General features: G+C 39.6%; 1 protein-coding gene across 2 annotated transcripts in view; it reads right to left on the bottom strand.

Annotated features, from left to right (window-relative positions):
* Positions 1-25,905, bottom strand: part of PLXDC2 (plexin domain containing 2) — a 440,092-nt gene that overhangs the window by 239,814 nt on the left and 174,373 nt on the right. For both annotated transcript variants that reach the window (XM_069547392.1, XM_069547393.1), the window contains exon 2: positions 16,621-16,832. In XM_069547392.1, the coding sequence (XP_069403493.1) occupies positions 16,621-16,832 (212 nt within the window). The remainder of the gene's footprint in view (positions 1-16,620; positions 16,833-25,905) is intronic.

Genomic DNA, 25,905 nt, shown 5'->3' with positions numbered 1-25,905 from the left:
CAAGGGGACACTTCTCTTGCAGGTGCACCCTTGCTTTTGCAAAGCATCGTGGCTTCACTGCTCTGCTGCAGAACACTGCATGGATCTGATGCTGCGGAAACCAGCACTGCTGTCGCCTCTTACTCCTACTTTGTATATGTGGACAGCTTTAAATTTAATGCTTCAAAAACACAGTTTATAGGGGGTGGGGGAGCAAGTTTGTACAGGTAGCAGGAGCTTCAGTCAGTGCAAGTGGATGGGGACTTAGTCCAGTGGAAACAAGTCAGGGTTCCAGGTAGGCACTGAGGACGTGTTACTGTGCCTGAACCTGAGGGAAAGGGGTTTCTACACCACAACCATGAGACAAACACTTTCTCGGTAACCACTTATCCTCATTCTTCATCTCTTCTTTTGCAGAAAATCATATTCAGATCATTTGAGTATGAAGACGAATTTACTGTCATAGGAAGAATCCCAGTAGACAAGCGATAATCACATACCCCACTTCACTACTCATTCAAAGGTGGAAACAGCCAAGGACAATGTCAGGCTTTTGTTTGGTCATCTAGTTCTAGCCCTTGGCGCATTCTACTTTATTTACAGTCCAAGCCACAAGTGAATCTCGGTTTTCTTGGTCAGAGAGGAAGTTGAGTCTCTCTACCCTTTCTGGGTTTTACATCTAACCCTCAGTTAAATAACTACTCTCCGTGCCGCCAATAAAATTTACTTCAAATCGATGAATGATTTATGGATGCCAACAAAGGATCCAGCATTGTTCCATCTCTCACGGAGGCTGTAATCTGAGTTAGATTTCCCTAGATCGGGTTTTTTGAAACAATCTGGTCATTTCTTGGCTATATGATTTAGGTGGATATTCACGGAGTTTCTCTTGCCAAACTACGCTTTCACAAAAGAGGCCTTTTCACTTATTCTAGAAGAGAATCTAGCTTGTATTTTTCATAGGAACTTGCAGGAACAGAGAGACAGGATAATGACTTCAGACTATAGAAGTTGTTAGTGGTAACATGAGCTTCCAATCAAGAGAAAGCCTGGCTTCTTCTTGGTTGAGAGGAAGGGCAAATTTGCCCCAAGGGAGAAGAGGGGCCACAGAGATTGAAACAGAACCAGGTGAACCAGGGGTTTGTGTGCATGTGCTGAAAGGGGCATAGTGAAGGAAGACAGGACTGGAGAACCCTAGCTGCCCCAATGTCTTGAGCTCGTGGTCACATCTCCCTTCCAGTTTTCATAATTTCTGATTCCCATTATTTCCAAAAGCCCATTATGCTTTGATTTCCTTCATTGTGTCTCGTCCTTCCCTTCCAGAACCATAATCTAAAGAACATATTCAAAGCTTAAGCCATTCACTGAAGCAAAGGGAACCTTAGCCATGTCTTCCAGGTTGCTGTTTAATTTTTATTGTCTTCATTAAAAAAAAAAATTACTGGTTTTTGCTCAGAGAAATAATTGTATAAGTATAATGTATTAGGGGCTATCCAGCCACAGTTTATTTTCCCTGACAGAGGTAATTTTTATTTACAATGATTATGAATAATGTAGACACATGTATATGTCCACAGACATACAAAAAGCATACACACCCAAACATATATAGATAACACATACATTTACAAATGACTAAAACTTCAATTTACAGGCTTTGGAAAAAAAATCTGTAGTTTATAGCAACCTTGCCTATACAAAAGGATTTTTAAAACCACTACCTACAATGCCAAATTCTTTGGCATTTTAATTTTGCAACTTCAGCCCAAAGGAAGACCAAGATACTTTGGTACAGAGGCTACTGGGCAGATGGAAGATCACTGGTGGAAAGCACTGCTAGAATGAAAAGGCGCAAAGGGAAAAAAATAACGTTTGTCCCAGATTCTGCTTCAGTGCTGTCAGCTGGCTTCTAGCTTTGTTTCAGGGACTGTTTCAAAGTTGGAAATCATTTTCTCTTACCAGAGTCTGTATTACCAACTCTTACAAAGTCAACAGAAAATCAGGAAGAACAGTCATTTACCGCTTACTCTAATTTGCATTCAGAAGTAATCACCAACTGAAAAAAAAAAGTTTCCTTTGAAGATGTTTAAACATTTTTCTTTCGGAAATTAAAATGCAGAGTTATTTTTTCTTTTGTCCTTTGATGCAAATGATTTAAATGCAGAAAATGTCACCATTCTCTTTTTAAGAACGAAGTTAGAAATACACCTTTACAAAGCGAAATTTCCAAAAAAAAAAAAAAATCCTTCAAGTGGCAGTTATGATGTTTCAGCAACTAAACTGCCTGAATAAAGCATATCAAATACATTTGAAATCTGCTCAGACCGTGGCAAACCTATTCGATGAGGCAAAATAACATTTTAACCATCGTGGCAAAAGTGATTTTGATTTCTATATAAGTTCTTTGTGGAGCAATAAGTAACTGGACTGCAGCTGTTTTCTTCGTAAAGTCTTTTGCCTAAATACAGTCACATTGGCTGGACTTTTGGCAGAAGGAAAGAAGAGGGGCTTTTCAATGAACTGATCATTTTATTTCCTTAGGTTTATGGTAGAAAATATTACTTTCCACAGAGTTTCGGAGGAACAGTGACAATACAAAGATTTGTCTAAAATTTTTAACTTTAGAGGATAAATTTCTTATCACCAGGTCAAATCAGTAATGTGAGAAAATTTTCCAATGAATACTTATTTTGGCCTGCACGTTTCTGCATTTATTCATAGAGTTGTTTTCTTACTCTTTGAATTACACCTTTCCCATCTGAATATGACATCCTCCTACTCTGGTAAAGATTGATCTCCTCCTTTGTAAAAATAAAATAAAATTAACACATAAATAATAAATAAAATAATAAAAGATTAATCTGCTTCTTGTAAAAATAATCTGATTGCTCAATGGACAGAGAAAGTTGACAAGTCATTCTTTGTTCAATAAGAAGGAGAAAAATGATTGTTTGATTTTTAAGATAACAGATCATCTATAACACTATTTACAATGAATAAATAAACTGTTTTGAGTTCCTTGGAGATGTTTTTTAGTGTTCCCTGTAAACATTTTCAGAAACTACAATTTTAAATCATCTTTTGCTCTATATTAGTTTTATATGACAGAACTAGTAAAGATTTGCACTCAAATATGAATACTGGGCAAAGCACTATAAACTAAGAAAATTGGAAAATATTATAACCTAAAATGTTCTCAGAAAAAAAATCTGATGATCATAAATCATAATATTTAACTTTGAAAATTACAAAAAATTTATAGAGTAGAATTCATGAAAGCTTAAAAGGTAGGCAATATTATATTTAACAGGAAAAATCCTATCAGACGAAGAAATATTTTTAGTTTGGCAAATATCTAAAAGACTTCTTTAATAAAAGGGGCTGTGACTAAGAGAAATGTTTAAACAGTAAAAAAATTTGCTTCCTAGTTTTTCATTCAAATTCCTTTGGCCACAAGTGGGATCAGCATTGTGAATATAGAATTATATAGCTAGATAGATGACAGAGATACTGTCTAAAAGGTGAATGTTAGTGTTTTCCATAGCTTTGCTTTTTAAGCTAGAGATCACGTAAATTATGAAGTTTACAAAAAGAGCAAAGAAGTACTTGTAAAAGAGAAATAGTTTCAGCAGTATTTAATCTGTTCATTCAATTCAGTGCCATGGATTCCAAACTATTTTTTCAGTTTAATAGCTCAGGCTTGAAATACCATCAGAAAATAGCTCAAAACAACTGTTCCCAAGGGCTGCAAAGTTCAATTCTTTTCTCGTTTCTAGACAGATTCAGACATCTATGCATTGCTGGGACATGAACAGAAAGGTTTTCTTTTGGACACATAAAAAGAAAATTAAGGCATTCTCTGTTCATTCCAAATGTTAACCACCCCTTCTTAAAAAGACCTTTGGATATTTGATGCCTTCCTGAATAGAGTACAGAGTGACATGTTGGAAAATGTCTTTACGGCAAATGCAAAAACCAGAGAATATAAATATGCATATGAGTGCCTTTTTATAGAGAGACTTTATCTACACTGGACTTCTCTGGTGGCTCAAATGGTAAAGAATCTGCCTGCAATGCAGGAGACCCTGGTTTGATTCCTGAGTTGGGAAGATCCCCTGGAGAAGGGAACGGCTACCTACTTCAGTATTCTTGCCTGGAGAATTTCATGGACAGAGGATTCTGGTGGGCTACATGGGGTTGCAAAGAGTCAGACAGAACTAAGCAACTAACACACTGTCATTTTATCTACCTTAAAACTGCTTCAGAAATATACAAGGTGAGATAAAAGTCCCCTGAACACTTGGCAAAATACATTATACGTCATTGTTTAAGAATAAAACTATATACTTTATCATACTGTAAGTTTAAAGCAGAAAATTTTAAATACTTCCTATGTAAGCAATGGCCCACTTATGTGGAGACCTAATAACGTCTCCATCTAAGTCACAATATTTGGCAAAGACACATGAGACATCTTTGACAAAGATTCATAGAAACTTCTGGGTGCCATACAAAATGCCAGATCATCATTGTTTATCAGAGGCTTTGTCTTTATTTTTCCAAAGCATTGGTACTAAACTGCAGAGTACACATTAATTTGTTAGATAAAATAAATGGCAAAGACTTGGTGTGATTTAGAGAGCTCAGTTGGTATTAGTATTTCTAAAATTAAATAAGTTAATTTTACTTAATAACACTGGCAGATTCACTATACCAAAAATCTTCAGGTGATTAAGTAGTGGCCTCAATACTCTTCCAGATGTAGTAATAAAAATCATGTTATTGGCACACCTGTATCAATCCAGACTTATAGAGCCTTTGAGCTACAATTAAGGGCTTCCCTGGTAGTTCAGCTGATAAAGAATCCACCTGCAATGCAGGAGACTCCGGTTTGATTCCTGAGTTGGGAAGATCTGCTACAGAAGGGATAGGCTGCCCATTCCAGTATTCTTGGGCTTCCCTTGTGACTCAGACAGTAAAGAATCTGCCTGAAATGTGAGAGACCTGGGTTCTATCCCTGGTTTGGGAAGATACCCTGGAGATGGGAATGGCTACTTACTCCAGTATTCTTGCCTGAAGAACTCCATGGACAAAGGAGCCTGGTAGGCTACAGTCGATGGGGTTGCAAAGAGTCAGACATGATTGAGTGATTTTCACTGAGCTACTATTACTTATATTATTCTGCTTCTGAAAGAGTCACATCAAAGACTAATCCTTAAGGCATAATCCATTAATAGAGAATAGGCTGCCAGTGAATGACCCCCAAAGCTGTCTCTTTGTTGCCCAGAAACTAGATAGCTGAGAAGATGAGCTATGTACCCAGCAAGGAAAAGGACTGAGCCTGAACCCAACTCTGCATGGAATCTGGCAAGACCAGCCCAAGGTACTGGCATTTCTAAATCATCAGTGGGTCAGTCTGGGCTGCTTGGCACTTGATCCAAAAGTGTGTATTTCCCCTGTACAATGCTCCTTTTAGATTTGTCCTATAAAGAGGAAAAGCAACAGGACACAGCACTCCTGAGCCACTGTCCACTGGCAGACACCCCTCCATGAGATGCAGGGGAACAGAGGACTCTACTGGCTTTTCTGCTACCAATTTCTAGTCCCTCCTTAGTGATCACTCGTTTCTTTACCATACCCCTTCCTCAACATACAAAGACTGGACACATTCTGGACTATCAAAAAATTAATCATTCAGCATTATTTTTAAAAAATCAGCTAGATAAATTACTTAGACTGATAACATTGAGGTGTACTATAATCTTGTAATGAAAATAATAATAATTTTCATGAAAGCATATTTTAAACATCCTGTTGGAAGTTAACCTAAGGAAAGACAAAAAAGAAGACTGCAAGATGACAAGACAGAAATTCAACTTGTTAACCTGCTGTTTCCTGTATTAGAAGTTCCCTATCCCTATCCTAATTAATGTGAAGAAGGTAGATGATATGATACGGTCCTCATGAATAGCTAGGAAAGTGAGGTTGGAGAAACTCAGAGCAGGACTCTATTAATCTCAGGGTCCTGGTGAGGGGAGGTTAAATATGATATTTCTCTTCATATATGGAGAATGTAAGAATATTATTCCAAAATAAAATTCTTGTTCTAAAAATAAATCATATGACTATAACACGCTTAATTTTCAGTTCAGTTCAGTCATGTCTGACTCTGCAACACCATGGACTGCAGCATGTCAGGCTTCCCTGTCCATCACCAACTCCCAGAGTTTACTCAAACTCATGTCCATTGAGTCAGTGATGCCACCCAACCATCTCATCCTCTGTCGTCCCCTTCTCCTTCCACTTTCAATTTTTCCCAGCATCAGGGTCTTTTCAGATGAGTCAGTTCTTTGCATCAGGTGGCCAAAGTATTGGTTAAGATTCAGCTGAAATTTTACAACCTGTATATATCTTTCTAAAGACTATTTACATGCTCTTACTGTAAGCAAACTCAATTAACTAACAATGAAGCATCACAGAGATAATTCCGTTATTCTTTATGGAAATCTTTGAAGGACAGTTATGGATCTTTTTCCATTTTTGTTTCAATAAAGAGCTGACATGTCAAGTTCAGAATAATCTATAATTGAGCAAGATATATGACACTCTATTTTAATCCTCATTATCTTTTTAGAGGGTGAGCAATAATTGCAGATAAGTTCTGCCTGATTTACTATTTTCAGTGGATTTTCTTCCTTGAAAACTGAAAGTCATCATCATCAAGATTCTAAAAGAAAATGAATGGGATTAAATCATAAGTTTGAAACTGTGTGTTTTCAACAATTTCCCCCCAAAAAGGAAGTGAAACAGATTTTGATGTCAGTTCACATAACCTTTGGCAATACAGAGTTGAAGACATGAATCCAATTCCCAAACCATATGAGATAGGTGCTGTCAAGGTTGTAGCTGGCCATCCTGCCAGGGAAGGAAATGACCAGGATCTGTAATTGCCCTTAAAATCAAGCAGACACCAGAAGTTTGGGTATAAACTTGATCATAGTGGTTAATATATGTTATTGATTAGAAATCTAAATATTCCTGAAATTCATATGCTCATTAGCAGCATTCCTCTAACTACTATTTCACTTTACTTCACAGTAATTCTCATCTAAATGTAATCATCTTTCCACTCCTTAGATTTGTGTTTTCAGATCTACTTCTCTCTCAGGCCCCCATAGTAATATTTTTGGAGCACCAATACAGTCTCACCTTTCCCTATTTAAAACCTTTCAGTAGCTTCCAAGTACCTTCCTCATAAATCCCAAACACCTTAGCATAGTGATATGAACTGAACAGTCGTGTTTCTCCAAAATTCACATGTTGATACCTAACCCCTAATGCCATGGTATTAGGAGGGACCTTTAGGAGGTGACTAGCTCATGAGGGTGAAGCCTTCATCAGTAGAATTAGTGCCCTTATAAAAGAGATCCCTGAAGAGGCTTCTAGCGCCTTTAGCCATGGGAAGACACAGCAGAAAGAGAGCCCCCTCTATGAACCAGAAAGTGGGGTCTCATCAGACACCAAATCTGCCAGCTCCTTGATTTTGGAGCCTGCACTTGATTTCCAGCCTGCACTGTGAGAAACAAAAGTCTGTTGTTTAAGTCATCCAGCCTGTGGTATTTCTGTTGTAGCAACCTGAACAGACTAAGACACACAGTATATAAGGAAGTTTGGAATCCTGTCCCTGCTTATCTGTGCAAAACTCTCTGGCTAGAAATACCTTGATACCCGGTTTCCATCTAACTCTGTCTCCATGACTGGGTTCAGATGCTAACTTGTCTCTACACTAATCCTGGCTCTCTACAGAATAAGGGTCTTCCTCTGGGTACCGATTAATTTAGGCAGTATTTCTGCTCCTTTTTAATCAGAGGCCCTCACAAAACTTTCTTTCTCATATTTTGTGGAAGCTGATCTGACATCCCCACGCATTTAGGAAATTTCAATTCACTCTTCAGTCAGAGAAGTGTGCTTCTTCAGGATTTATCTTAGTATTCCCTTTGCACAGCTTTCTGATTCTGCAACCACAGAGAGATACCTCCGCAAGTTTAAGATTCCCCTGAGATGGAAATGCTTCATTAAAAAATCTACACCAGCTGTTCACATTCATAGTAAGCATAATAACAGAAATTTCCAGTATCAGGTGAGACTTTTCTTTCTTTTGAAAAATGTCACAAATCTGTATTATAATCACATCCTTCTCATCTATAAGGACTGTCTTCCATGAGTTCCCTAAGCAGAACAGTGGCCTGAGGCAGAATCAGCATAGAAGTATTTTGCAAATTTCCATTATTTCTGTGAAATGGGATGATGTGTCTTATTACTTCTACCTGATATTTCTATTTAGAAATATTTCTATTGTCAGATCTCTGAAATTAAGAAAGCATATCTAGCCTTGAGACACACAAACAGTAGAATTTCATTATCTAAGAATATTCTGATGCATTCTCTATCCTGCAAACATACCAAGGAGATTATGCCCACATGAGACATTATGAAATTTGCCTTTGCTTTGTAAAATGCCATTAAAGCAATCACACTCTCTTTTAGATCAAGGATTTGCCAGTGACTTCTTGGCAAACAGAGTATCTAGTTATGAACTACAATAAAATATTAGAATGCATACAATAACCTGTGTGCAGCAATTAGCAACTGCTAGCTTTTTAAAGAAATACAGAATTTGGGACAATATGATACAGATACAATTGGCAATGTGCCACAGCAGATGATCAAAAAAAGAGCTTTTATATATGCATTTGGGGAAAAACAGTTGATCTATATATATTTTTTAAATATTTATTTATTTGACTGTGCCTGGTCTCAGTTGCAGCACCCAGAATCTTGTGGCATGTGAACTCTTACGTGTAGCATATGGGATCTAGTTCCCTGACAAGGGATGGGACCCATGTCCCTGGAATTAGGAGCTCGGGGCCTTAGCCATTGAATTACCAGGGAAGTCTTTGATCTCTAGTTTTTACTACAACTACAGCACATTTTGGGGCTTCCCATGTGGCTTAGTGGTAAAAATAAATAAACATGCCTGCAAAGCAGAAGATGTGGGTTTTATCCTGGGTGGGGAAGATCCCCTGGAGAAGGAAATGGCAACCCACTCCTGTATTCTTGCGTGGGAAATCCCATGGACAGAGAAGCCTGGCGGGCTACAATCCGTGGGGTTGCAAAGAGTCGGACATGACTTAGTGACTAAACAACAACATAGGGCATATTTGCTAACCATTCTCCAGGATACTTTCCTTAAAGATAAGCTTTAATGTAAACAGAGGTGATACAATTGCTAGATGTGCCTGCAATTTTTAATTTGGTATAAGAATGGGAAATCCATGAGCGATATTGTTGGTAGTCAGTGCAGTTTAATCTAGGATTTTTCAGAAATTTACATCCTCAAAACCAACAGCTAAATCTGCTCTGTGCTCTAACTCCTTGCAAGGCCAGGTGTGGCCTATGGTTTGGCCATATCTGCATCACCGGAGAGGTGCTGGTCAAGTTCACAGTGTATCAGTCAGTCTGGATCATGGAGTTGCACTTATATGATCCCTAAATTCTGTTTTTAATCTTCCCTTCTTCAAGTCATCCAGGTAATACGGAATCAAAGCCAAAAACAAAATCACGCTTGACAAGCCTTTTCAGAAAAATATTCATTGTCCCAAGAGAAGGAATATGAAGTTCCAAACACTGCATGTGAAAAAAGTGGTAAGTACCACATATTCGCTTCCTTGAATTAGAAAGGAATTTGTGACCGATTTCTGTAAAGTGATGAACTGTAAGTTACCAACAGTATCACACAGGAAGAAGCCCGAGAACCTTAGCTCTATAAAGACTGGCCATTCTCACCAAACACTGCTTAAGCCCCCTCTTTCTTATAAGGCCCCCTCAATGCTGTAAGGGCTCTGCCCCAGAAAACAGAAGGGCAGTCAGCAGGGAGGAGAAGGTCCATGTGTTGCTCATCCATGCATGTGTCCCTGGGGGCATGGAATTCACTGAGGACTGCTCAAACAAGGCCAAATCATGAATGGAATTCAGTCTCACCTGAAAGTCCTTGAAGCCCTTATGTTCCCAAAGTAATTACAAAAAGCATGCTAGTGACTGCTTTAAATACCCGCTAATCAGAAGGAAGTATGCTTCTTTCGATCTGCCCAGGTAAGATATGCTTCTTTTTGGATCCCCTCTGTTCAAGTGGTCATATGTCCACATGGTCACACGTCCACATGAACAGAGAAGATACAAGAAGAAAGGTCCCATGTAAATAAACATCCAGATCAACAGGGGCGCTTGTCAACTACTGAGTCCCCACTTATTCACCAGGCAATCAATACAAATAGTTTCAAAACATCTTTATATCTTCATGAAAAGAATGTAAAAAAAAAAAAAAAAAACAATGACAACAACAACGAAACTTCCATTGGAAACATTCTTTAACTGGGATACTAAGGTTTATAATCCCTCCATTATCTGTTCTCATGCAGAGCCAGAAAAAATACTGTCACCAATTTAAGAGAATAACAGCCTTTGTTTATTTCAGAATGAGCCTGTGCCAAAAGAGTAAATATACCATTGTCTTTTGTTTTCTGTCTTTGTACAGTGAAAGTGGGATATAAAGTCTAGACGGTGGCAGAAGCTGGGGAGAACATGCACATGAATGCCATTCTGGGTGCCTTAAATCTCACTGGGATACGTATTATTTTAACAGCCGCTGCTACAGTCAGGGCTCTTAGGCAAAATAATTCTGATTCCTGACATCGACTTTGGAAGCTTTTAAAAAGAAAAAGCATACAGAGTCTCTCATGCTCATTGCTTGTATTAAGCAACATAAATCAAAATGCTTATTCCTAAAAGATAAGAAAGATCTTGTCACAATGCCCAGGGCAGAGCAGTCACTCTCTAACCATTTGGTTCCTTTCTTTCTTATTCCCGTTTAACTCAATCAGGCAAAAGTATTCCGCCCCCAGCCCCCAAAGGGGTGCAACAGCGTTCAAAAATACTATTTCGAGGGCCAGGATAAATAAACTTTGCTGAGAAGTTTCAGATGTAGGCTTTTGCTTCCAGAACTAGTGATGGTGCCAAGGAGTGACTTATGGAGCTTTAGATCCCCAATAATCTCAGTCTATCCCAAGAACCCCACAGAAACCAACTCAAAAGCAGTCCTCTTGTTATGAAATCTAGCTTCAAGAAAAGTCCCCTTTCAAACAGTTTGAAACCCCAGATTTACTCTATCTATATTCAGGTGCTGCCACTATCCAAAAAAATCACCCCTTATGTTAGAGGAAGTCAAGTAGTAAGGCTGTCTTGTGAGCTGGGCAGCTCACAAGAAAAATACTAAAGAAAAACACTTAAAAGAAAAATACTAAAGAAAATACTTAAGAAAAATACTAAACCTAAATCTGAAGAAAAATACTAAAATAAGAAAGTCCCCTCATGTAAATCACTAAGATTAGCCAGTGAACCTGGGGATGCAAGTCCGGCCAGGTTGATGAGAGGACCAGGTGAGATGATTCCATGGGGCATCTGGCAGGTCTCAGCACCAAGACAGTACTCAGCAAACAGCTCCCTCCATCACCCTTCCTCCTTTTTACGGGTTCAGAATCTCTGACATTAAGAGAAAAAGTGGCTGAATAATAAAATCATGACAATACTAACGACTAGGACTAATTTTGAGAAGTCTTCATACATCTCTGAGCAAAAGGACTTTTCTGTTTGATAAATGGTAAGAAAAATTCAGCATCCTGCATGGAGACCACAGAGTTTAGGAGTCCGTGTTCTCCTCTTTTAATCTCTACATGTTACTAGCTTAGTTCTAGGCAGAGGGTAAACAGCTCTGCTTCTGTTCTGCTCTCCTTGCTTTCTGCTGCACCCTGGACAAAGAGCAGGTCAGAGAAGAACTGCGTTGCCCACTCTGAGTTGCTCTAACTACATTGTTGACAAAATAGCAGACACTCTGCAGGAGTCTGAATAGCCTCTTGGAAGTACTATATAACTTCTGCTAATGGCACATCCTCTGTTGCCTGTTAAGGGGCTGACTTGGGGGCAAAAGTCACACACTAGCTAAGGCGATGGAGAAGGGTTTTGAAAATCTCTGGGCCTCTCACATCCACAGAATCCCAAAGCCTATGCTTCAGATCTGAAGATTGCTCTCACCCTGAGGGAACAAAACAAAGCCTTGTTACTATCTGCAGAACTATGTCACATCTGCTTCATGAAGTTGAGTTCTCTTCCTAAATAATGAGTATTTCAGGGCACCAAAAAGAATGCTGCGTGGTTCTTTAAAACATAAGCCTGTTACCTAGAAGATGGTAGGAACTAAAACTTCAGATGGAGAGAATATACAAACGGACAGTGTCCACAACATGGATAAAAACAGAAGTCTGACATCAACTTCTAAAGCAACTAGTCCAGGAGCCAAAACTCAATCCTGGAAGCAATTGGTCCAGAATGGGCAGGACTTTATTGACAACTGATGGTTTTTCTTTTTTTGTTGTTACTTTGCCCAACTCTGGACCAACCATGGAAAGCCAAACAGCCCCCAGACCAATCCCACAAGATTCTTGGCTTCTGACTAGCCCAACTCTGGCTTCTCCATGCCAACCACCTCCAGTCAGAGCATAGCTGAAGCTCTTTTTTTTTTTTTTAAACTGAGAAGCCTTCCCACTCTCCTGCCTTCTTTGAGTCTCTTCTGAAGGCCAGTGATGAAGGCTCACTCCCTTGCTGTAACAAACTGAACAAACAGTTCTGTTCTCCTTCCAGTGGTTTTCACTTATTTCCATAAGAGTCATTTATTTCTTTTTGTTATGTCTAGTGTACTAACAAGATCATATTTTACCATTTGCAATGCAAAGGACCATGGAAACCTAGATGCTTTTGAACTGTGGTGCTGAAGACGACTCTTGAGAGTCCCTTGGACTGCAAGGAGATCAAACCAGTCAATCTTAAAGGAAATCAACCCTGAATATTCATTGGAAGGACTGATGCTGAAGTTGAAGTTCCAATACTTTGGCCACCTGATGTGAAGTGTCGACTCATTGGAAAAGATTCTGATGCTGGGAAAGACTGAAGGAAGGAGGAAGAGGGCAGTAAGATGAGATGGTTGGATGGCGTCATGAACTCAGTGGACATGAGTTTGAACAGGTTCAGGGAGATGGTGAAGGATGGGGAAGCCTGGCGTGTTGCAGTCCATTGGGTCAGGAAGAGTCAGACATGACTTAGCGACTGAATGACAACAACAATGGGAACATAAGCAATGCAAAACCTCCCTTGAGGCCTCTGGGCAACCCCAAAATCTGCCTGGAATGTGCCTTCAGCAGCCTTCCATACTCATCAAGCCTACCTGCAACCATCCTTTTCTTTACCACTTCATGGCTCTAATTATCATAGAGAATTACATACAGTAACAGAGTAACCAAAAAAGATGTCCTTTTCATTATTGGGGACTGGAATGCAAAAGTAGGAAGTCAAGAAACACCTGGAGTAACAGGCAAATTTGGCCTTGAGTACAGAATGAAGCAGGGCAAAAGCTAACAGAGTTCTGCCAAGAGAATGCACTGGACATAGCAAACACCCTCTTCCAACAACACGGGAGAAGACTCTACACATGGATATCACCAGATGGTCAACACCAAAATCAGATTGATTATATCCTTTGCAGCCAAAGATGGAGAAGCTCTATACAGTCACAAAAACAAGACTGGGAGCTGACTGTGGCTCAGATCACAAGCTCCTTATTGCCAAATTCAGACTTAAATTGAAGAAAGTGGAGAAAACCACCAGACCATTCAGATATGACCTAAATCAAATCCCTTATGACTATACAGTATAAGTGAGAAATAGATTTAAGGGACTAGATCTGATAGACAGAGTGCCTGATGAACTATGGAATGAGGTTCATGACATTGTACAGGAGACAGGGATCAAGACCATCCCCATGGAAAAGAAATGCAAAAAAGCAAAATGGCTGTCTGGGGAGGCCTTACAAATAGCTGTGAAAAGAAGAGAAATGAAAAGCAAAGGAGAAAAGGAAAGATATACCCATTTGAAAGCAGAGTTCCAAAGAATAGCAAGAAGAGATAAGAAAGCCTTCCTCAGCAATCAATGCAAAGAAATAGAGGAAAACAATAGAATGGGAAAGACTAGAGATCTCTTCAAGAAATTAGAGATATCAAGGGAACATTTCATGCAAAGATGGGCTCAATAAAGGACAGAAATGGTATGGACCTAACAGAAGCAGAAGATATTAAGAAGAAGTGGCAAGAATACACAGAAGAACTATACAAAAAAGATCTTCACGACCCAGATAATCATGAAGGTGTGATCACTCACACTCACCTAGAGCCGGACATCCTGGAATGTGAAGTCAAGTGGGCCTTAGGAAGCATCACTACCAACAAAGCTAGTGAAGGGGATGGAATTCCAGTGGAGCTATTTCAAATCCTGAAAGCTGATGCTGTGAAAGTGCTGCACTCAACATGCCAGCAAATTTGGAAAACTCAGCAGTGGCCACAGGACTGGAAAAGTCAGTTTTCATTCCAATCCCAAAGAAAAATAATGCCAAAGAATGCTCAAACTACTGCACAATTGCACTCATCTCACACGCTAGTAAAGTAATGGCCAAAATTCTCCAAGCCAGGCTTCAGCAATACGTGAACCATGAACTTCCTGATGTTCAAGCGGGTTTTAGAAAAGGCAGAGGAACCAGAGATCAAATTGCCAAAATCCACTGGATTATGGAAAAAGCAAGAGAGTTCCAGAAAAACATCTATTTCTGCTTTATTGACTATGCCAAAGCCTTTGACTGTGTGGATCACAATAAACTGTGGAAGATTCTGAAAGAGATGGGAATACCAGACCACCTAACCTGCCTGTTGAGAAACCTATATGCAGGTCAGGAAGCAACAGTTAGAACTGGACATGGAACAACAGACTGGTTCCAAATAGGAAAAGGAGTACGTCAAGGCTGTATATTGTCACCCTGCTTATTTAACTTCTATGCAGAGTCCATCATGAGAAACGCTGGGCTGGAAGATGCAAAAGCTGGAATTAAGATTGCGGAGAGAAATATCAATAACCTCAGATATGCAGATGACACCACCCTTATGGCAGAAAGTGAAGAACTTAAGAGCCTCTTGATGAAAGTGAAAGAAGAGAGTGAAAAGTTGGCTTAAAACTCAACATTCTGAAAACGAAGATCATGGCATCTGGTCCCATCACTTCATGGGAAATAGATGAGGAAACAGTGGAAACAGTGTCAGACTTTATTTTGGGGGCTCCAAAATCACTGTAGATGGTGACTGCAGCCATGAAATTATAAGACGCTTACTCCTTGGAAGAAAAGGTATGACCAACCTAGACAGCATATTAAGAAGCAGAGACATTACTTTGCCAACAAAGGTCTGTCTAGTCAAGGCTATGGTGTTTCCAATAGCCATGTATGGATGTGAGAGTTGGACTATAAAGAAAGCTGAGCACAGAAGAAGTGATACTTTTAAACTGTGGTGTTGGAGAAGACTCTTGAGAGTCCCCTGGACTGCGAGGAGATCCAACCAGTCCATCCTAAAGGAGATCAGTCCTGGGTGTTCATTGGAGGCACTGATGTTGAAGCTGAAACTCCAATAGTTTGCCCACCTGATGTGGAGAGTTGACTCATTTGAAAGGACCCTGATGCTGGGAAAGATTGAGGGCAGGAGGAGAAGGGGATGACAGAAGATGAGATGGTTGGATGGCATTACCGACACAACGGACATGGATTTGGGTGGACTCTGGAAGTTGGTGATGGACAGGGAGGCCTGGCATACTGCGTTTCATGGAGTCGCAAAGAGCTGGACACGACTAAGCAACTGAACTGAACTGAACAAAGCAACCAACCATACTAGCTTGCCCAGAACTTCCCCCTTTTAAGCACTGAAGTCCTACATCCCAGGAATCTCCTCAGTCCCAGGTAAACTGGGACAGCTGCTTGGTTACCATATGAGACTCCGTGCCTCTCATCCTGACAGTCAGCCTTTGCAGGTGTAATTCATTCTGCCAGCAATCTTCTTTTACTATTAACAGATTATCAGCCTACTGAGCTCCTCTCAATCAGTTGAGCCTGAGCTTAAATGCCCACTCCTAAGCCTCTTTGCGAGCAGTCCATCCCCCAATTGCTAGCAGGTGATACCCCTCCTCTAAGCCACGCTGGCCTGTACATACTTCTGTGCATATCACTTGGCTATGGCAGCTAGACTTTCTGACCCTCTGACATACTGATCTCCCAGCGTGGAGGAGCTTTATTTTCTCCCCTCACTGTTATCACCACACCAAGCCCCTGTTTGTCTGTTTCTTGAGTAAGTGAATCTGTGGATGATTAAATGGCTTAGCTATTTATTTATATTAATTAATTATTTAATTAAATTATTATAAGTAATAATAATATTTATCATTGAGTTCCTGAATATCAACAAATTGTATAACACATAATTATTGTTATAGATTGTGATTATTGTTATCATCATTAATCAATTATTAATTAATGATTAAACTGATCCCTGCAAAAAGGTCCAAAAGTTACAAATTGAGCCAAAGAGACAGTATAATGTGGAATTTGGGTGCCTTCCAAGAAGCATACTCATTAATCCATCTCAATCACCCAGATTATTGACCCACCTCAATCTGGGTGGTGTTGTCCTGCCCATCGTCCAGGATCAGGTCTGTGAAGCCTCTGGGCTCCGGGGAGTCTTGGCCCAGGCTGGCTCGGTTCGAATCTACGGCCTTGATAGAATCCAAGTTCCTTTTCCACCGGTGGCTGAATGCATGCGTGTCCACCTCCACCTCCTCTTCTGTCTGTGGGAAGGCTTGAGCAACCTGATACTGCCCATCTGTTTGAAAACATAAAATAAAATAATGAGTTACCACCTGTTAGGCATCGTTCGCATGCTTTCTCATAGAGAAGAAAAATATCCTGCCACTCATGAAAAGAGGAAACTAACTCAAAACAGTGAAACCCATTTAACTGTAATATTTTGAGTTTGGTATGAACAACTGAGTAGAAGGCAATTTCAGGACATGCTGTAAGTCGTGACAATGTTTAATGTGCAGATCCAACAGGGTCCCTAAAACAGATGTGCTGCCCGAAAGCAATGCATTTTTATTCCCTTCCTTCCCCGCCCTCCACGCACACACTTCATAAACATTCTCTAGTTGTTCTGAGAAAACAAGCTGCAATCCAAACAAAGGAATGAAACCAAGTGACTCCCTGCACGTTTGAAAATACAAATCCGACATCATTAACTTGCAAGTTTATATTGTTTCACATAAATTATGCTGGGCAGCAGAGAGATAACAGAGCATTTGCACGGATTAAAAAATATATGGAATGATCTTCACGTCAATGTGATAACCTGCCTTGTAGCTCACAAGTCAGACTTGGTTCACTGCCGAATTCATTTAATAAGCACCGTCCATGGGAGGCATCACAAATGCATTGTTCATTTGGGCTGTTCTCACCTTGGAATCTTGTCAGAGTGGTTAAGGATGACAGTGATAGGCACTTAGAGAAACGCAAGGAGATCAAATCACAGAGGTATTTTAAAGCCATCTGCAGGGACTAGCTTTGCTGACCCAGCTCATGCCGCTCCTACGCAGGGAAAATTAGATTTCATCATTACTCTTAGTCTTTCACTTCAGTGGGTCAGCAGGGGAAGGTGTTCCACAAGTGTGGGAAATTCAGCGCCTGACCAAGAACAGTTCTCCTCTAGGCAACAATTACCAAAAGATATGAGTTGACAGCCTTTACAGCTAGCAGGACATGGGTTCAAAAGGGCTAAGAGAAGGGTGATTTAATTACAGCTGTGATGTTGCTATCAACACAAGAAGATTCCAAGAAACCAAACTATATTTACTGAAACTTATACTTTGGCCACCTGATGCAAAGAGCTGACATTGCAAAAGACCCTGATACTGGGAAAGATTGAAGGCGAGAGGAGAAGGGGACGACAGAAGATGAAATGGTTAGATAGCATCATGGACTCAAAGGACATTAATCTAAGCAAATTCTGGGAGACAGTGAAGAACAGGGGAGCCTGGTGTGCTGCAGTCCATGGTGTTGCAAAGAGTCGGACATGACTTAGCAACTGAGCAAAAATAACGACAAATAATACCATTAAATCCATTACTTTGAACTCTAATAACTACCACTATTAGTCACATGCAAATGTCTAAAACATCTCCTTTTGAAGTCATGAAGCTGCTAATCATTTCTTCTTGAGGGGATGTCCTTTGATTTCACGGTGAATTTAAAAGATCTGCCATTGTTTAATGCTTTAGTAGAACCTGGTGGACTGCCGTCTATGGGGTTGCACAGAGTTGGACATAACTGAAGCGACTTAGCAGCAGCAGAGACAACCTAGAGTGAAACACTACCATAGTGCAGGCCATCTAGACCTTTCCATGGGCTTGGAGAATATTAGCGTGTAAAAGAATCATGGAAATGGAAACGACCAAACATTCCATAGAGAGGTAACTGAGAGCCAGACAACGCAGCACTGTGCTCAATTTACAGAACTGTTACAAGGCTAAAGAAAAAACTCAGGTACACGGAGGGTTGATCGCAGTGCCTCCCACCTGCCACGCAGTAAGTTTCAGCAAATATGTCTAAAGAGGATTTTGCAGAAAATGTTTCTTTTTTAAGGTGTTATACCCACTGGCTACTGAATAGTGCTCAATAAATGTTTGTTGACTGACTGAATGAATGATAAATAAATTGTAGACAAAGATGATGAGAGCAGGCAGAATTAGGTAAGGGAAGAAAGGCAAGGATTCCAGAGAACTGGGGTGGAATTCTCTCTGTTAGGTTAGCTGAATAGGGGATGTTGCATAATTTACAAAACTCTCTGTGCTTTTGTTACCCTTTATTGCAAATGGGAATGAAAATATCTCACCTGCAAAAGCAGACTGCTTTTCTTGAGTAGATGTCAGGCTCTAAGACTTATGATTCTAGGTAAAGCTACATAAAGCAATTTTATTTGCTTTATTTAGATGTCCTGCCTCATTACTAAAAATATACGATGTAGCTTACAACAAAAGTACACAATAAAGTTTTATAACAACCAGGTAAGGCCTCATAGCACAGCACTTAGACTAAACTTTAGAGCTATGCATTCACTTTGCCCTAGGGGTGGTGGCGATCTGAATACAATTATGTAAGAACAACTGAAAACCTATAGTATCCTTATTATAACATCAGTCTAGATAAGAAAGATAGCAAGTATAATGCAGTCAATGGGTCAAACAGTCCTAGATATAAGTGTTTTTGTTTTTGTTTTTTAACATCACAGAAAGGGAAAGGCTCCAGCCAGAGGTTTGTCAGTTCTTTATAATGTAAATCAGAAAAATAAACCTAAATCTTCGAAGTAGTAGTCTTCATTAAACTCTTCAAACCAGAAATTCAATCCCACTGTTGGTTTCTTTAAAATAGATGTTATCATTGGATATTCACTGCCCAACTACTTTAACTTCACCATTGTCCTTTTAGATTTTTATAACACAGGACAAAATACAGTGCTTTGCATGAAACTGTTGGGCCAGAAACCTCACGCTAGCCCCTGTGGTCTAAATGTAGGAGATGAAATAACAAACAATGAAGGAGCTGTCTGCATAGGAAGTCCCCTTTCTCCTTTCTCCCTTTCTGCCTTCTTACCCTAGAGAACAAATAAAAAGAGCTTCAAAACATAGGGAGGATACAGTCCATGTTCCCCACTATTAAATTAATTAAACAAGGAGGCCATCAGATTGAGGAGTCTTTGATGGTTTTAGCAGGAAAGCTAAACCCAAGCCTGTAGGTGCAAGTCTGAGAAATCAAAACCTAAGGACAACAGTCACAAACTCCCTACTAGACTTTTCTGAATCAGGCAAACACTTAAGCTACAGCCAATGAAATAATTTCCCTGTTTTCGTCTGTCTTTTCTCCATAAAATCTCTGCCCTAGTTGGGGTCCTTGGAGTCTTCCTAACCACTTCTGGTATGCCGCTGCCCTATTGAAACTGATTTTTGTTCAGGTAGACTCTTAAAATGTTTAGTATGCCTCAGTTTATCTTTTAACACCACTTAAGCTGAAATTTCAGAGAAGGCAATGGCACCCCACTCCAGTACTCTTGCCGGGAAAATCCCATGGATGGAGGAGCCTGGTGGGCTGCAGTCCATGGGGTCACAAAGAGTCGGACATGACTGAGTGACTTCTCTTTCACTTTTCACTTTCATGCATTGGAGAAGGAAATAGCAACCCACTCCAGTGTTCTTGCCTGGAGAATCCCAGGGATGGCGGAGCCTGGTGGGCTGCCATCTGTGGGGTCACACAGAGTCAGACACGACTGAAGCTACTTAGCAGCAGTAGCAGTAGCAAGCTGAAATTTGGAATGTGTTAAACTCTTGTTTCTGTGATGAACATTCTACTTCATCCTTTAGCTAGATTACTGGGGAAGGTGAATTTAACAGATAGGCCTCCCACATAAAACAGGCATAAATGCTTCCTCTGGAATTTATTGGGTTGGCCAAAAAAGTTCATTAGGGTTTTCCTGTACCATCTTATGAAAAACCTACCCAAACTTTTTGGCCAATCCCATATAAGGTTAAGTCCCCAGACCAATATAAGGTGTTTGTTTTTTACTTTTTAGTGGTGTTACATGCTTTTTTTTTTTTTTCTTGTTTTCTTTACTGTTGTATTAACACCTCTTAGAGCTGTTGATTAGTTTGCTTCCAAGATGGACATGCTTGCTCCTCCTAGAATTTACCACCTTGAACTCTGTAAACCAATCGCTCAATCACTTGCTGGCTCAGACTGTGAAGAGTAAACAAAGGCTAAGGAAGGACCTATGGGGCTTCCCTGGTGGCTTAGCTGGTAAAGAATCCACCTGCAACAAGGAAGACCTGGGCTCAGTCCCTGGGCTAGGAATATCCCCTGGAGAAGGGAACAACTGCCCACTCTAGTACTCTTACCTGGAGCATTCCATGGACAGAGGAGCCTGGTGGGCTACAGTCCATGGGGTCACAAAGAGTCAGGCATGACTGAGTGACTTTCACTTTCACTTTCAAGAAAGGACTTAAGGGTTTTCCAGTGACAAAATTTGTGAGCATTAGAGCCTAGCCTCTGAATTTTCCTTAGGGTTGTTGCTTTACATGTAAGTCTTCTCTGCTTAGGTTATGGATAAGCAAAACTACACAATCATGCATAGAGGAAACATTCCCTATATGCTCATGACTCAGTAGTACATGGTTCATCAAGACGAAAGTTTGACATTGGCTTCCATTTTGACCCCTTTTCAGAATGATTTTTAGAGGAGATAAGTCAAAAATGGATGCTTTCCAGAAATAAAGATGGAGAAAAACTGGCAAAGCCACAGTCTGGTTATCTACATTGTAAATTATTCCTAATCATTTCATGGGCTTTCCAACTCATAAAAATATTTCAAATAATTCTTTAAATCACCACCAAAACGGATCATTCTGAAGCAAGAGGAAAGGATATATGTAAAATAATCTTTCCCTTCCCAGCTGTAGTGAAAACGAAAGCAACAGTAGGGATCATTCAGTAGTCTGGTTGAACAGATTGTTTGCTTTCTGTCTGCTGTATGTTAATTAAACCACTGACGGAAAACCTTCCAAGATAATTTCCACGAACACACTTTGCTATAGTTGTTAATCACATAGTTCATGGAAACATTAAATATATCTAAGGACTCCCATTTGGATATAAGGAGAGAAAGCTAAAGGTCACATTTTTGTACATTTAATACATAAATTGACCTTAACACATTCTTGAGATATTTTATTTGATAAAAATTGCAGATAAAGTATTATTGAAAAAGGTTCTTCACTACCTTTCAAATAGATCATCATTATGAAACCCAATAATGTCTAGTTAATCTGAGAGCAAAATAAGAAACTCATGTACCTGTTCATATAATTCTTTGCAAAACTTGCAAGTTTCTTTTATGTTACCATCTACTATAAAATAAATTCATTTAAAATAAAAACAAAAGGGAAGAAAACTGTTCTGGGTTAGCTATGTTTATATTTGCATCTCATCCTAATGATTTTATTTAAATACCTTATACTCAGTTAATAGTTGAATGCATCTTTAACTGCATTTCTTTTTATTATAACTCCAGCATGTTTTTTTCTTCTATTGTTTATTCACTTACCTTTAATTGGAGTATAATTGCTTTACAATGTTATATTAGTTCTAGCTGTACTGTATTTCTTGAGTCTTACATACAATCATATATGCAATATATGTGAAATGAGCAAGGAGCAACCACATAAATTGAAATGTATTTTATATAGTGAGGACCCATCATGACTGTACCTTTCGGACACACTTTGGTTTGCACTTCACAAGTGAACAAAATCACCCTTGCGGATCCTGTGCAAAGCTACAATTTTTCACTACAAGTGGATTTACTGCCTTGATTCATCCAAGAATAGGCAAATTATTTAGCTAAGGTAGACCACAATATGGTTTCACACACCTCAATTTATGGAACTGAAGGGGAAAGTCCATACAAATGGTTATATTACTGGTTATGTCCAATGATGAGCTCGTTATGTAGTGGACTTGGAGGTTTTGACTGATAGCATTACAGAGAAGATAGCTACGGAAGAGAAAGCATACAGAATGCTTTGTTGAGAGACAGTAGAGGGTTTGAGTGGGACCTGGACATCATTTTCTTGTTGAGCTTCACACACGCTTCTTCATGTCTCCCAGCTGAGGACCACTGCTCCATGCCATCCTCTCACGACAGGCGCCTAAGGTCACGTCTTCACCATCTCTTGCCTCCTGCCTGGTCTTACTTTCTTCAAACTCTCCCTTCTCCAATCTTTTTCTCCATCTGCTGTCAGAGATAGCTTTCAAATTTATTCACTTCTCCCTTTTTATTAAAACCACTAAGGCTCCTTACCCCCCAACAAAATGATAAAGCACTTCATGCTCTTGCTCTACCCACTCTTCCCTGACTCTGCCTCTTTCATCAGCTCTATGCTCCCACCACACAGAATCTCTCAATAACCTCTTTACCTGCAACCAATACCTTTGCATGGGGGGAAAGTCCTTCCTCACTCCAGGCTTTGGGAAATCTCACAGCTCCTTCAAGATCTAGTTCAAATATTGTCTTGGTAAATGGAGCATCCCTGGATTCCTTTAAGCAGAGCTGATTAAGTTTTCTTCTGCAGTCCAATGCCTCATCTCATCTGATTCTTTAATCATTCTTCCACCTATCCCCACTTCACTGTGAGACTGTGCAGAAAAGAGTTGAGACAGCAGGTCTGAGACTGCTATCCTTTGCAAATCTTGTTTGTAAGGTTGGCCCTTGGCTGGCACCTGGGAACTGAGATTTGCAGGTGGTGGTGGGAGGGTCCTCACCTTTCCCTAACAGATAAGAGGGGCTTACTGTGGCTAAACTGCCTGGGCAATATTGTTTATGCTGACTACTGTCTTCCTTCCAGGAGTGTGGAATTTAGGTACATGGCAGACAGAAAGTGGTTATGTGAACGGTTCCCAGTACAAATCCTTGGGCACTGAGTTTCTTGTGAACTTCCCTGGCTGACCATATTTCACACAGTTGTTATCACAATTGGTTGCTGGAGGAAGTAAATGCTTCCACTGTGCTCCCACTGGAGAGGTTCTTGGAAACCTGCCCTGCTTTTTCCAGACATCACCCCGAGTGCCTTTTCCCTCTGTGGATTTTGCTCTGTAGCCTTTTGCTGTAACAAAGCACAACTGAGTCTTGTGAGTCCTCCTATCACATCACCAAACTTGACAGTGGCCTTGAAGTCTCCCGACACAGATGTTTCAGAACAGGACTTCGATCTTATTTATACTTTTTGTCCCATCGGCACAAACATGGACGTTGACATATGATAAATACCCAGAGTTTTTCTTTTTGAAAAGCAAATGAATGAATGAGTAAGCGAATGGTTGGCCAGGCTGCTGCTCATCTGAGACAGTGTCTTTAAGGATTACGTATGTGATCTGTTGTCCAACTTCTTAAGACTTTAATTATGTCTGTTGCTCATTTAGATAAAAGGGCGGAAGGAGAAAACTATGGGAAAACAAAGCTATAGCAGCTTCTCCTTATCGGATATGAGTTTGATTCAACAAAAGCTCGCTGGCTAGTTGGGTGATGTTCAGCAACCCTCGTGGTTGCAGTTCTTTTTCGGCTCATGAACTCAGTAAGAAATAGGACACAAGTGTTTGAAGAACGTGGGCATGGCCCAGTGAGGTTAAAGAAGTATGAAGTACTTGAAACAAGGACATTGTGGAAAATAAATGGAGACTACTCTACAAGTCTGAAGCATGAGTCCAGTCTCTGAGGCACAAAGTAGAAGAACCACACAGGCCTAAGACAAGAGTAAGTGTCCAGCATACCGTGACTCTCCAGTCTTCCCCTTCTCTGACTTCTGAGTCATCATAGGATTCTTGCTTGCTCTGCAGTATTTTTCCAGAGAAGAACATTAGGTGGTTCAAGAAAAAACACACAGGAAATGAAAGAGAATGGGAAAATAGAACCAAATAGTCCAAAGTATGCACAGAAAAAACTTACACATTAAAAATTTAATAGTTTTCTAACCTTACTTTAAAAAGCAGACATCTTAATCTTATATATAAAATGGTTAATTATCCTATGGAAAACACGATTAGCTTTACGAGCCAAGGTTAATAATATTTAAGACAATGTTAAGGTATTGGTCCATATTTACTAAAATCTTAAAAATAAAGAGAAAATAAAACTGTGTTAACAGTTATACATAGAGGTGATCTATATACTGTTTCTAATAATGGGTTAATAATAATAATATTAGTAATAATAACTGACCTTCATTTAGGATTGGCTGAATGTAACACACTGTTCTAAACATTTGCATATGTTAATGTATTTGGCATGTACTATTTGGCATTTCCTGTTTTACATATGAGGCAACATGTATATGACAGGGTGAGTGATACACTAGGAAAATAACCAGAGCTGGACCCATAGGCTTGGTATTAACTGTTATCTAATCTACTTCAGATGAATCTTCCAGGGTAGAATTAGACATCCATCAGAAAGCCTAATGATATGACACAAAGAAAGCACTCTGATGCTGGGAAAGGTTGAAGGTAAAAGGAGAAGAGGGTGGCAGAGGATGAGATGCTTGGATAGCATCACCAACTCAATGAACATGAACTTGGCAAACTCTGGAAGACAGTGGCATGCTGCAGTCCATAGGGTCACAAACAGTCAGAATGACTTAGTGACTGAACAACGACAATATGACACAAAGAATCTAAAAGAAAAAATGAATCAGACAAAATGCACTATTTGAAATGGCAAAAATATGTAAACAATCCAGCATTGAAAGCAAATAAAGAATATAATATTTCATCAAGTTGACTCTGCCAATGGGAAGAAATGAAACAATGTTGATGTAAAAACAGCAGAAAATAAGAGCACTTTAATACCGATTATATTTTTTAATGTCTTGAAAAGTTTGGAAGTGCTTTAAAACAGATAATTAATCTTGTTAACTGAGTATTTTCTATTAAAACTCCCTAGTAGAAATTTAAAAGAAGAACTGAATTTCTTCAAGTAGACTTCAGCACTTGTTTTACCATGATGATAGCCTCCTATTTTATTATAACAAAGATGACTGTCAGAGAACTCAGGCTATCCACTGATTTTGTTTTCAATAAATCTGTCAGATTTGGAGAATAAACTCATTTCCACATTAGCCATAGCCTACAAATAACCTACGGATAGTGAACACAGCATGTAATTAAATCTAAGGGTCTATCTTTTAATCAGGTTTTAGGCTTTTCTGCAGAAAACACAGCATCATAAAGCCAGAAAGCACATGGAATTTTTAGGTTACATGACCCTCACTTCAGTTCAGTTCAGTTGCTCAGTCATGTCCGACTCT

The sequence above is a fragment of the Ovis canadensis genome, chromosome 13, assembly GCF_042477335.2.
Source record: "Ovis canadensis isolate MfBH-ARS-UI-01 breed Bighorn chromosome 13, ARS-UI_OviCan_v2, whole genome shotgun sequence".
NCBI classification, from domain to species: Eukaryota; Metazoa; Chordata; class Mammalia; order Artiodactyla; family Bovidae; genus Ovis; species Ovis canadensis.
Note: the sequence above shows the minus strand (reverse complement) of the source record. Positions and strands in the feature narration are given on the sequence as shown.